At 35.9% G+C, this 13820-nt stretch overlaps 1 protein-coding gene across 1 annotated transcript in view; it reads left to right on the top strand.

The window, feature by feature from the left end:
• Positions 1-13820, top strand: part of MYCBP2 (MYC binding protein 2) — a 382709-nt gene that overhangs the window by 22206 nt on the left and 346683 nt on the right. The window contains 2 exon segments of the mRNA XM_032099995.1: positions 2479-2554; positions 10352-10567. Of these exon segments, the coding sequence (XP_031955886.1) occupies positions 2479-2554; positions 10352-10567 (292 nt within the window).

Raw genomic sequence — 13820 nt, 5'->3', positions numbered from 1 at the left:
GCATTAAAGCATCTTTAATGGTTGTTGTATGAATGAGGAAGATCTTAGCACCATCAGTAAACCCACTGCTGATCTTTCCTGTTTGCTAATTGGAAAAAACATTGTCTAGGTGTCATGACAAATGAAGGTAATCTGCCAAATGGCAGCGGTTTTGTTACTATGGAAATGAGCCCAATCTTAGTTGGGGGAGGAGGGAAAAGGCTTAATTCGGGGGTTTTTCAGATGTGCACATAAACACAAAGAAATACTTGCAAAAATTACAGGGACTGGTCCAGTGAAATATTTACAAGATGAAAAAGTGTTTATAATGTTTGCGGACTGTAACAAATTTGGAGAGTTTTCAAGGATTTTGGCAAGATGGACTAAATTTGAAATGTCTTGGCAAATTGAATTAGTATCTTTTAAAACAAAAAGAAAAAAGCTGCACTTATCAAGTTGTCTGTGGTAAGTGCAAATCACACTGTGTTTAAAAGGCATAATTAACAGCACAGATAGATAAAGAGCGTTGGAAGCTCAGTTTTGAGGTTTGCAGGAAAATGTTTTCATGCTAGTCTGGGTTAAATAGGTCTGCTATGCCATATTGCTGTGAAGCTGACAAGTAATACCTGGAATGCAGTTAACAGTGTGACCTTGAAGGTATATGAAACATTTCTTTTTCCTCTTCCTAACAGCAAATAACAAGTATTGTTTTCAGTTTTGGTCAGTGTGGTTTATGTGCAGTATGGACTAAAAGAGCCCAGAAGATACTTTTATCAGGACTTTTAAACTGAAAGTTAGGGTGCAAGTTTCATAAAAGGTCGTTGGGTCCAGAGCAGAAGATTGAGTGGCTACAGAATGGGAGGGGCTGCACTGTTCTTCTTGACAGCAGAACAAGAATTAACTGTATTAAATGCTAATAAGGAAGAAAAACATGTCAAATTAAAGAAAAATTAAATAGTGAGCTGGACTATGGAGTTTGATTGTTGAAATTTGGACAGTAAAGGTTACATGAAGGTTTTTTTTATCTGCTTCTTAAATAGCTTATATACTGTTACATATTGCAACTTTACTGTTGGGGGAAACCTTGAGCAGTCATCTCCATTCTCTTTGTAAGCTTTAACTTACTGGGGATGGTGGGGGAATTCACCCTCACTGCTCACTGAATCACTTCTCTTAACTCCAGGATAATGGTGTTTGTTCCTTATATGAGAAGTGGTGAGCTGATTTATTTCTGCAGGAAGTGTCTTAAGGAGTATACCTTCCTCTTAATATAGGTCAAGAGGGGAAAAGTGGTGAAATTTCTAGGAGGCAGCTTTCTTGGCATACTCTGCAGGAATTCTTTGTTTGAGCTTGTATTCTCACTGCTGGCTGTTGGTCGGGCTTCTGTTTTTCCAGCTTTTAACTGCTGGACCATGAGGCTTCTGCGTTCTTGCAGTCTGAATGCTGGGCAGGACAGTGACCACTATGCTTTTAGAACCTCAAAACTTTTGTTTAGAACAAAGTTGTTTGAATAAAATATTAAGATTCTTCTGATTCTCAGTCTGTTACTGAAAATGCAACTTCCCACTGCCTGAGACTTTCAGATGTAATAGTTCTATTTTTCAACTAATCTGCCCTGTAAGCTATTTGAGTGAACTTTAAGTGGTACAGAGGAATGTTAGTAGTTGTTGCTTGAAGTCCTATGTAAGATGAGCTGTATGCTGCACAGCTAACATATGCCTTTTTTCTTTTTTTTGGAGGATTTATAAACTGAAAAAACAGTAGGTTAAGAAACATGCGTTTCAGAGTAATCTCTCTTGGTGATGGTGACAGAACAAGTGTATGCGCATATGGTGTCTTTTTTTTTCTGGGTAGTAATATGGAGGAGCAAAACTGTGGTAGGAATGAGGTGTGGGCGGAAGGGGATTAAAAGAGCTTAGAGAAGTGTGTGTTAGCTAGATCTGTAATGTAAAGGGATGGACATTAAGTCTATAAAGTGAGGGTGGGAAAAGTCCAAACAAAAGGTAAAGAAGCTGCAGTTTCTTCCATCAACTGAATTTTCTGCCAAATTACATATTTTTAAAGCTTACTTTTTGTCTTGGAAGGCTTGAATCTTTGTGTGGTAAAGACTTCACAAAGCAATGTTCCTTACTAACAGGTTATTTTACTGAGAATTGTCAATAATTCTTGCTTCTAGCATTGCTGTGGCACTCCCCGACTTGTAACAGAAATAGTAGGGTAAACCAGTAGAAAACTTAGGGGCTTCTTTCTGTCCTAGCATATAATCTGCTTAAACTGATGAAAGTAAAGGCACATAATTCAGTGGAACATAAGGAAAGCATAACTTTTAAGTGCTTTGTATTCTGATTTATATTCTGAAATTCTACCTGTGATTGTTCCCTTTGCCTAGGAGAAAAAAGTTTGAGTGCTTCTGACATTTGTTCCCTCTGTGCTTTTTACCATGGGGTATGGAAGAAAGTTTACTCATATTGTTTTCATTGCTTTTCTTCTCTTTTTCAGAAGTAAGAAACTTTTTAGCAAGAAAAAGTTGAAAAGAAAACAGAAGACGAAATTGAAAGTAAAAACACGCAACAAGGTAGGTCTGTAACTAACCCAGCAAAGTTCTGACTCAAAAATGACAGTAACTTCAGTTGAGAGAAATACAGGAAAACACAAGTGTGAGTAACAATTTGTTTATTTAGAGGAGTTAATAGTAGACCAGTATTGTCCGTTTACTGTATCCTACATGACTGTGATACCACTGTTAACCTTATTCAACTTCTTTTGCTACTAATGTTCAACAGGAAATAATATGAGCAGTGTTTTTAGTTCTTCAGCTCCTAAATCCTAAGTGTAGCTAAACATATTTGTCTTAGGGTAAAATTTGAGATCTGTGTCTAGCCAACAGTTAGAGACTGCTGCTGCAAGATTTGTCTGTATCAGCTAAAGGAGAAAGGGAGCATTCTGAGGACTCCAAAGTTACCTCTGAAAATTTCTCCATAATGGAAAGCGTAATAGATGATACCTAAGTGTTTCTGTTAATGTTTTCTCCCCATGTAACCCCTTCCTTCCATCACTTTAAATGCATGGGAACCATAAAGTGAACTTTAGAAAAATGTTTGCATGTCCACTCTTTAGAGAGAATAAATTTATGCAGAAGCAATGCTATTTTAAAATACTGTTGTGCTGCATTCTTTCTCTATTGGAAGCTATTATTTCTCTATTTAAGCTAGAGTCTTACTGCTGGCATGAAGGCTTGTAGTCAGTAAAGAGAAAGCTCATTTTTGGAATGGTTCTGAAGGACAGAACCACTAAAATATCCAGTGAAAACACTTTATAGTCAGTTGAACGTCCTTGTAATACAAATTCACTGTAGAACCACTTGGCCATCTTATCCCTATTTGCCAAACCTCATGTAGTTTACTGTATCTCAAGACAGACGTCTTTGGGAGGGTGAAGCAAACCCTCTATCTATTCATTTGGTATTGACTTTTTGGAGACTTACCAGATTATTCTGCTTATCTCAAGTAGTGCAGCTTCAGACTATGGTATAGAAAGAGCTTATCTTCATTTCTGTTCTTAGCACTGTACAGCAAAATATTTGTGGTCCAAACTGAATTTCTCAGCTCTTCCTTGAGTTGCTATGATATTAGAAGTTTTAGCCCTGTCCTCTTCATGACTTTTTCAGACCCACTGTCAACAAAGAAAACCAAGTTAGAAATTTGAAGAAATTTCGCAGAACGTAGTTAGTCTGTGGGTTCTATTTGGTGACAGAAACTTGTGCTTTTAAAATAAGGTGACTCTTCGGCTTTGATCATTGTTACTGTATAAGGGGACCCTTGTCTCTGTGGGTGGTGGGGCCCTAGTTTTACTGCCAGTAAGAAGCTAAATACGGAATGACTGTTCACAAGCTTAACAGTCAGATGTGGTTCTTAGATTCAGTTGCATTGGATAGATGGAGTTGCAGGATCCTTGGGCTAAGACAATGTGAACATACTAAAGGCTAATGCTTGTGAGTAGTTATACATATGACACTAACTGATAATCTCCTTGCCTCATCCCTATGGAAGGCTGTTCTCAAGATTTTTCTTGGGTTTAAGTCAGTTTCTACTTGAAGCATTGAGATTTACACCTTTGAAAGTCATAATGGGTTTTGCATGTCTCTTACTGATGCCATTGTTCTCAATGGTCTTTGAGGCAGACCATGTTGGTCTTCATTCTGAGTGACTGAAAGGCACTCCAGCTTATTTCTGCATGATAGAAAAACTGTGTATTTCCTGAAAAATGTAGCTGAAAAAGAAAGATAAAACCAGCTTCATATCTTGAGGTTATGAAACTGACAAAGTTGAGGTGGTTTTGTTTTTGGTTTGTTATGGTAGGGTGGTTTTGGTTTTTTTTTTATATACTTTTTCAACACCATCCCAATGCTTACCATGGCAGAATCAGCACAGTGTTCATTTTTGCACTGGAGTGTCTGAAAATGGATGTGTCTATTGTCAGGAAAATGTGAGCTTCCATTTGGAAGCTTTAAAATAGAGCAGATAGAAGAATCTTTCACTATTGGACATTGTGAGCAGTTGAGTTTGTGTGCATCAGTTTGTTTTTGGAAGAAACAGGGTCTTCCAGTCTGAACAGAGATGGAAGCTTTCTCTTAAAATACTTAGTGGACTCAGAGAGGGCCTTAAATCAAGAATAAGATGAAAGAACCCAAAAGTTTGTTATTTATATACTATGCTTACTTACAAACATGATTGAGTAATGGAAGAGGAAAGAACTTTAGAAGATAAGTAATTGTTGAGCAATTGGAAGAAAATGATTTCCACTATTTAAGCATTAAATATTAGAACATTTTAGGTATAAAACTAATTGGTGTTTAACACAGCCTAGAAGTTTGAGCCTAATTCTGTTTCTAAGCTGGGTCATGCTATGATCACTGGTATTTGAACTATTACTAATTTTTGGGTTTGTGGCTTAGTATCCTTTTTTTTAGATGGAGGTATAAAAGTTTTCCATGTGGTGCAGTGTATTTTGGCTTTAGAAATTCAGTGCTGACATAAGTGACTTTTATATAGAAAACAAGTATCTGATTATTAGACATGGGTGTAGCACCTTGGATTCCAGTGCCTACCTGCCTCCTTCCCTTTTTGTTTTTTCTTTTGGCAAAAAATATCACCAGGAAATTGTAAGGCTGCGAGACTTTTCTCAACTCTAAAATATTGCTGCTAACCCCCCTCTCCACTTTAGACACCCTGGATTTTTTCCCCCTTTACTGTTACCTCATGCAAGTGCTGTTTAGGACACTTGGATTGAGAGAGACTAGACAGAAACGACAGTTTACCATCTTCTGTTTTCATAATCTGATGTGAAGAATACTGAAAAATTGGGGTGGTCCAAACACTTGAAATCAGTGGCATCCACCTGTTGAGTTTATGCAGAGGTTTCAAACTATGACTTTTATAGCTTTATACAAATGGAAGGAATAAAACTTTTAAGGGGGGAGGTTGATGTAGCAGACAAATCTATTGTAAGCTAATGAATAGATGTATAAAACAGATTGACCAGGATGAATATTGTCTCATTAAAAACACATGTAGCTTCTCAAATAATTTGGCATTGTTTTCAATAGCTTTTGTATTATTTGGTCTTTCAACCTCAAGAGCGCATCCCTTTCTAAGAGATCTTTTGACTGCCCGAAGAATTTGGTGAGCTTCTCTTCTCGGTGTTACACATGGATTAGATCAGGTGGTTATTATAACCTGACACATCTTTAACAGCAGATCAATTTTCCTCTCCTAGATTATCGTCTATTTCCATCATATTTAAGAATAAACCACTACTATAGTCATCTGATTCAAGTGGAAGAAAACAAATAGGTCAGAAAATAAGCTAGGTATGGGTTTGATCTTTAGGGAAAAGAGTTTCTTTGTGTGAGACAAGTGTAAAGGAGACCAGAAGATTTTGGTTTTTCCCACTCCTTTCCTTGCGTGTCCTGGAACATTGCAAAAGGCTAACTGAGAAGAGTAATTAGGAGTAGGTTGCTCTTATCTTTTGAACTAAACTGGTGCTGTTTACCCTCTCCTACATAATTCATTCTTCCATTTAGCAGGGACTATGTGTTTACAAGGACAAGCCACACATCAGGCTGGGGGCATCTGCGCTTTGTTCTCCTCTCATAAGTTAGCGTCGCATCTTTTAGAAAATAAAAAGTAACACACAAGAAATAAAATCTTCATGTATTAAAACTGTGGTCACCAATGCTGGATATTTAAGTTTTACAATGTATGTTTCACCATGTATCTTGATTTAAGAAGATAAGATGTTTAATTTGATGTTACCAAGTGAAACAGCAAAGGTGAAGATTCAGAATGTCCCACTTTGTTACAGCTCATACTAAATCAAAAAGCGTAATTCTATTTTCCAGTCTATAGGCTCTCTTCTTTTTGAAAGCAGTAGCAATTTCATTTTCCAAGAAACCAGATGATTTGAGAGAAAAGCTAGTATAGAAGCTATCATCTCATCTTCTACTTAGACACTCTGGAAGCTGAGTTTGTAGTCATACTTAATGAGCACTTTGGATTGCAATATTCCAGTAGCCATTAAGAACAGGACATTCAGAGGCGGAGAAAGTGATTGTTGCTCTTCCCCTTATTCACAAGTGTCATGTGAATCTTTGTACTCTTAACACCATGAAAACAAGCTATAAGGCATTGTTTCTGTCTGAAATAATGTGTGTATAGCTCAAGAGCAGTCTGTTTGGATTATTAATAATTCTAGATCTGTGCAAAATTAATAAATTGCTTTACTGAGTTCTTAGAAGTTGATTAACATTTTGGTTTAATGTTCTACTGTTTTTCTTGGCAATGTAGTAGTATTTTGTGCCAACAAGAAATGCAGTATCATTAAGAGAATTGTAAGTTAAAATAGACTTTATTAGTTTGATAAAAGAATTACTATGTGGGGTTCTGTAGGTACAGGTATTGGTTAGATTTTCTTACTGATCCACTCTACCTCAAAATCTGAGAGTCAGCAGCAAGATTGTACAGGTGGTGTGATGAGTCTTACACTATCGGGGAAGTTTTTATGACTAGGTAGAAGGTTCTCCTTAGCTGCAGAAAAGTAAACTTGCAGGTGATGATGGGATGAACTTAAATCCCAGTTTTCTTACTTGTTCGGTGTATCTAACCTCAGTGAAGTTAGGAATCTATTGTCTGGAAAGGAAAAACACTTGTTTCATATTGAAAAAAACTTCTGATGTCTGTTTTGAATACTTTCCTCTACCACCATTGAAGAAAAGAAAAAACAACAAAAAAAAGCTGCTCACTGAATGAGTACTTGCATTAGAGAGACAAAGTTTTACTGTGTGTTTTTTTTTTTTTTTGTCAGCTCCATTCTTGCCTTTTGTAAAGAAAATCTAAGAAAGTGATGTTTATACAACCTGCTTATATACATCCACTTTTGAACAGATGTTTGTTTTGAAGACCTAGCAACTCTAAGTATTATAGTTAAAGCCCCTTAGACTTGAGCAAATCCATCACAAATAAATCACGTCAGTGTTTTTTTACCTTATGATGAAGTTTCTGGAGGATGTTGTGCTATACTGAAGTCTGGATAGGAGATTAGTGTATATAAGTATTGGTCATACATTGCTGTAGAAAAGCAAAACACTGAGCACAGAGAGAATGTTTAAAGTGCTTACTGGTTAATAGTTGTAAAGTACTGAGAACAAGGAGTTTATTTCTGAAAATCAGTCAGCTTGTTATTAATAGGGAAGAAAACATACATTGATTTTATCTACCACTGTAATGTCTAAAATTATCTGTGCTGTTTTAACAGTTTGACCAGTTTGTTTCAAATGAGACTATATGAGCTACAGAACTTAGGTTCTTCTGGATCAAAGACTTAGGTGAGCTGACAAGAAAGAAATTGGAATGGAAACTCTTCACAGAAGTTACAATTACAATAAGTGATATTAAGTAGATAAGTGAATCTCTATCTTCAGCTAGAGATATTTCAGAGGCTCCAGATATTTTTCTCTTCCTGTAACTGTCAGTAAAAACTTCAGTAAACTAAGTTTACTAGATTTTAATCTGTGCGGTTCAACTGAGCTAGCTTTAAAGCTGAAAGCTTAAACTGTGTGTTCGCCTTAACAGGAACTGCAAAAACTCTTGGGGTAATGTGTATGGGTACTTAAGGTACAGAAGAGTTGCATCTTATAACAGTTTAGTTTTCTGGTGTCAATAAACTTCAAAGTATGTAGGACCTCATTATCAGTGGTGTCAATCCAAATTTATTTTGATACAATTTGATACTGGAATACCATGAGGTTGTACCTTGAGTTCTTGCACTGATTAATATAGTAGTATATTATAGCTTATGTTATGTATATACAATATATAATATATATATAATATATATTTTAACAGGAGCTTTACTATTTCAAAGTTACTAATTTTGAACAAGGACTTTTCTGTCTTTTAATCCCTAATGGCGGAAGTTCCGTTGAGCTAAAGAAAAAAAAAAAACCCAAACTCAAGTATGTATGTAGGGAACTTTTTCCAGCTTTTTTTTTCCCCCCTCCTTCATTACTTTTATATTTTTGTGCTTACTGGTAACACTGATGCAGGTGAGAAAAATTAACACACTGTCTGTGTTGGATAAAACAGGTTGTGTAGTAAAGCATTGCTTCTTAATGTTCTAGTTTGCAGTAACTGTACTAATAATGGAAAGAAAGGATGGGCAAATATATACCAGTACAGTCAGAATAATATTACAGTCAAAAAAGGAACATGTAAAAATATGAAGTATTTTGAAGTAATTTTGAATTTTTTTGTTATGTTTTGTAACATATAGTGGTAAAAGGTCTGACTTAGAGTCTGGTGTTATTTCTGGTATTAATAAAAATGTATGTGCAGATAAAAATGGTTTTGATATACAAAATCGTGGCAAGCATATTGTAGAAAAATAAATTACCTCATTAAATTTTATCCGTTCACTGGTTCTCAAATTTTTTTACCTCTCCTCTGCTAGTTTAATGTTCTCTTTCCCATCACTGCTCTCAGTGATCTGTTTCAAATCACTGTAGTATAATTCACTGTATGATTCTGGTCCAGATGAATGTGGCAATGCACAATATCTATACCCTGTAAATAAAAACAAAAGGCAAAAAGCCTCCACTCTCTCTGCGCACCTCCTTCCCCTGTCCCTCAATAATACAAGAAACCAAAGTGACCTTGTCAAGTTAGTTATGACCCTGACTCTGTCTGATGTAATGATGCCCCAGATTTTGCCTTGCATGGTCAAGCAAATTTGTCCTGTACTTAACCTGGGCCTTCTCTCCTTACATAGTCTTTGTGCCCCTTGTCTACAGTGAGGTGTTAGAGAATTGCTTCTTCAATATGCCTGAAATCCAGTTTTCAAAGCCTGTGCTCAAACCAGCCTGGTCTTTGGTAGTACACAACCAAATGGGAAGAATAACTTTGCCTGGGGATTAATTGTTGTGGAGTTTTGTTTTTTCCATTCAGTCATACCTCCTCTCCCATCTTACTTTTGCAGACTGGGAGAGTAGAGAGCTGATTTTTTAAAATGTTTTTCAAAAAATGTTTATTCTTATCTTTTTTTCCAAGTCCAGTGACAGCCTCATGAAGGCTCTTTTGTGTCTTGGCGAAGGCTGACAGTGATACACCAGTAGTAGGTACCAGGGTGGGCCAGGGTAGTGGTAGTTTCTCAGAACAATTTTCCAGCTCCTACTTTGTGGCTCAGGCTTCTGAAAACAGGATAGTGTCCTGTTAAGTCATAGGCCTTGATTTCTGTTTTTAGTAATTAGTCCATTAGATTATTATCCTCAAAACTATTATCTACAGCATCCTGACAGGAGTTTTTGAACTTGTCATCAGTTTTCATTTAACAGCAAAACAAGTGGGTTTTTAAATTTCTAGTATATGTTTAACAAACAGCTTAAATTTTCAGTATTTACCAGCAGTTTAAGCTAACAACTAGAATAACAAGGCATGCATTTAAAAATTCGATAATAATTAAAAACCCTAAAACTGACTGTTGAGACGATAAAGCCTGAATTCTGCTGCTCTTATTGTTGTAGCACAGATTTGGACCATTCTTTAGCCTGTTCTGCTTTCATTTTCAGTCCCAGTGTTCTCATCAAGTTATGTGAGAGGTTAGAGACTAAAGGTAGACGGAATCTATTGAAATTTCTTCCTCTTCTTCCTTTCTTCCCTGCCTGAAATAGAACTGGTGCTTCAACAGCAAAGTTGTCTCCAGTTTGGAAGTAATTCTGTCTGTGAAATTAGTGAGACTGTTGAGATGATTTATATTTAGCAAAGCTTGAGACTTTACTAAACTCATAAACTAAAATTAAAACCGATCCTTGTTTTTTCAGACTGAAAACCTAGAGAGTACAATAACCATACCAGATATCAGATTACATAGCAATCCTTCAGCCTTTAATGTTTACTGCAATGTCCGCCATTGTGTGTTGGAGTGGCAGAAAAAGGAAGCATCTGTGTCTTTGGCTTCAAAGAACAGTGTCCAGAGTGGGGATTCGGACAGTGATGAAGAAGAGGAATCCAAAGAGCCACCTATTAAACTCCCAAAGGCAAGTAACTGATACCACTTAGTGTGCCATGTATGTCATCTGAGGCTGGTATGTTCTTTTTGGGGAATAAAGAGCAATAGTATAGGCCAGTTGCCCAAAAAATGCTGTAGTTTTATTTGTAGACAATTTAGTTCAGAATCATATGATGAATTAGGATGATCTATGTACCTGCCCAAATAAAAGTCAATTAAATGTCAGGTAGACACTCAAGTTGCACTCCTTTATAGGTGTTGGTACTTGAACACCTGCAGCCTCAAAATCTACACAAAAATGATGCAAATAAGGCAGCTCTTACATTTGTGAGGGGCTACCAGCTTGTCATGGTAAAGGATGCTTTCTTTTTCTTTACCCTCCAAAAAGAATAAGTCTTTCTGATATTGGAAATAATTTGGTGGAATGGTTGCTAAGGTGTTTTGCCAAGTATGCATGTAATACAGGTAACTCAGTTATTCTTTCCCCTTTTTGGCTTTAGTGCCCTTAGTGGCACTGACAGTTCGAGATTTTAATGCACATTAAGATTTTGATGCTGTAGTTAGAGTGGGTTTTTTACTATTGACTACTTATGTGCTTATAGCAGGATTAGTGGTGGAAAGTCAGAAATAATCTATATAGGACTTAATGGGGTTTTTTTTCTTTTTTTTTTCCTAATTTTTTTTCAATTTGCTGATTCACTTGTTTTTTACTATGTATTACAAAACTATGCATTTAGTTTTGTTCATTGCTATGTTATCAGTGCTATGAATTGTGCTTTGCTTTGTTATTCTTCTCAGCCTATAAAGCATAGATTAAATTCCCTTGTTTGTATTTGCTCTAAAACCAATACAAATACTGAATTTAAAAAGTGGTTGCAGCCATGGTTATGTAGAATGTTTGAATTGCTTAGAAAATTAGGATTTTATAGATGATTTTATTTAGGTGTTACTATCTGAAGGGCAAACTTGGCACTCTGGAAAATAGTGGTGGCAAATTGCAGAGAAACATAACCAAGTCAGCTAACTGAAATTTCATGACTGATGATTGCAAAATATGCAATCAGTAGAAATAAAATCAGCATTGTTTATGAACTGAATCAGAGTCCTTGTGGATTGTATCAAAGGAATCAGCAAGTGCTTGTAGATGCTTAATTTGAAGTAAAAGGCAATGTAGCTATTATTTATAAAGAATGGAATGGCATTTTAAAGAGATGTTGAAATTAAAAGAGGTTTCAAGAAGGATGAGGTTTATCAGTGATATGGACAGAACACTTGTATGTGGAAACTAAAACATTGGTATTTGTGTTGGACAGTTTATCACAAAGAGACTTGGAAAAGTAGCAGAATTTTAAAAAAGTGGTGGCTTAGAAAAAATGGTAGGGAAGCTGTAGGTAACAAACTTCTCCCAAAATAGAAAATTAGAGATTTCGTTACATTCAGTACAGCAAGTATAAAATTGATGAAAATCAGTATGTTTTCAAACTATTCATTTTTTAGTAAAGAATATACAAAGTATCAAATTTGAGAATTTTTGGTTCAAAAATGTGTTTAGATGCTTGATACTCAGTATTTTTCATAACTGTCTAGGTAATATAAGGTTGTTTAGGTCACTTGGAGGTAACAACTGGACTTGCGTTCATACTTTTGGAAAAGGTATCTGCTTGGATCTGTCTCAACTGTAGTAAAACTTTTAGAGACTGACTGTAAATGTTTCAGTATCCTGGATACAGGTGTCTGTCTCATAATAATGAACAATATTGTGTAGGGCTTAGTTTGTTAACTATAAAGAAGAAAGTTATTAAAGTTTCTAAGGTTTACAATATTTACAAGACAAATTTCTGATAGTAATTGTTAGTTTATTAAAAAGAATACTGATGTATTTTGAGTCTGACAGTGGGGTGAAAGATTAAAAAATGTGTGGCAAGGGTTTATGCTTTTACAGATTCTCCAGAGTTAAACTGGTGAAGTTAGTCCTTGGTGTGTTGGTGATTTTTTGTTTACAAAATTCCGTTTAATTGAGAATAAGTTGAAAACACCCTACTTTTTTGTAGCTTAGGGTGATTTCAGGTATTCTATTGAAGTATGTTTCTTTCAGATCTTAAGCTTGAGTACCTCAGGTTTGTTAGAGCTTTTATTTAGAGTGTATTTTGGAATTAGAAGTGGTCCTATACAATTTCTATAATAAGCTCGAGAACAGTTGTTTTAACATTGAGACAGAGAAACAATTTGCTGCTTTTCAGATACTAGCACAACAAAAAATTTGTATTTTGCTTTTGTTCAGACTGACATACTTATTTGATACCTTATTTAGTGCCTTAGCTAATGATGAGGAATTCTCTCTAAGTGGAGTAGATTCAGTTTTGTTGGTAAGATTTGTAATTCTCAGAGTTAAGAGATATTTCTCACACACTTCACCCTTACCCTCCTTATTTCCCCCCCCCCCCCCCCCCCCCCCCCCCCCCCCCCCCCCCCCCCCCCCCCCATTTTAAAGGTAACAGTGAATTATGAATGATTCACAAAGCCCTGTACTAAAGGAACAAATACTCGGATTAAAGTGATTAAGGTGGAATTAATTGACTTAATATTCTTTGTTCCTGCACTGACATACATTTTGCTAATAAGCTTAAGCAAAAATTACAATTTTCAAGTTGTAAAAAGAAATAAAGACAAATAATTACTTTCTTTAGAGTCTGACTTCAAAAATTCTTTTAAAATTCATTAGGGAAATGTTCCCTTGTAAGTTCTTTTTTTTTGTGTGTGTATATAATGTAAGTTAATTCAGAGTAGTATGTAATTTTAAATACAGGGTCTAATGCTCACAATGCCGTGAGAGGAAAGATGAAGGAAATAAAACAAGAGCGCAGATAAGACTTCAAGATGAATTAGGAGGGCTTTTAGGAGTTAGTTAGGAGTCATAATGTCTGCATCCAGGCTAGAATTTGGGTACCTTTTGTTAAGTGGTCTTAGACTTTTGATCTAAAGTCTCAAAGGTTTTGCAAAGGGAATGGGAGAATGGCTGCCCGGAGAGCATCAGTAAGAGCAGCTAGGCTGTGACACAGAAGCTGAGGCAGCAGTGCATGTTTTGGCTCAAAAACCTTTCAGAGAGCAATGAGAACAAGCTTAAAGACTCTTTGAAAAGAGCTATTGCTTATTCTGTCTTTCAGTGCACTGTTTGGAGGAGAGAGGTAGAGAGATACATACATGTGTATATCTACGATACACATACATGAGATATTAAGGTGAATAGATCTATTTTATGAAACCTATCCAGGCTCTTGATC

The sequence above is a fragment of the Corvus moneduloides genome, chromosome 2 (assembly GCF_009650955.1).
Source record: "Corvus moneduloides isolate bCorMon1 chromosome 2, bCorMon1.pri, whole genome shotgun sequence".
NCBI classification, from domain to species: domain Eukaryota; kingdom Metazoa; phylum Chordata; class Aves; order Passeriformes; family Corvidae; genus Corvus; species Corvus moneduloides.
This window is presented reverse-complemented; position numbering and strand designations above follow the sequence as displayed.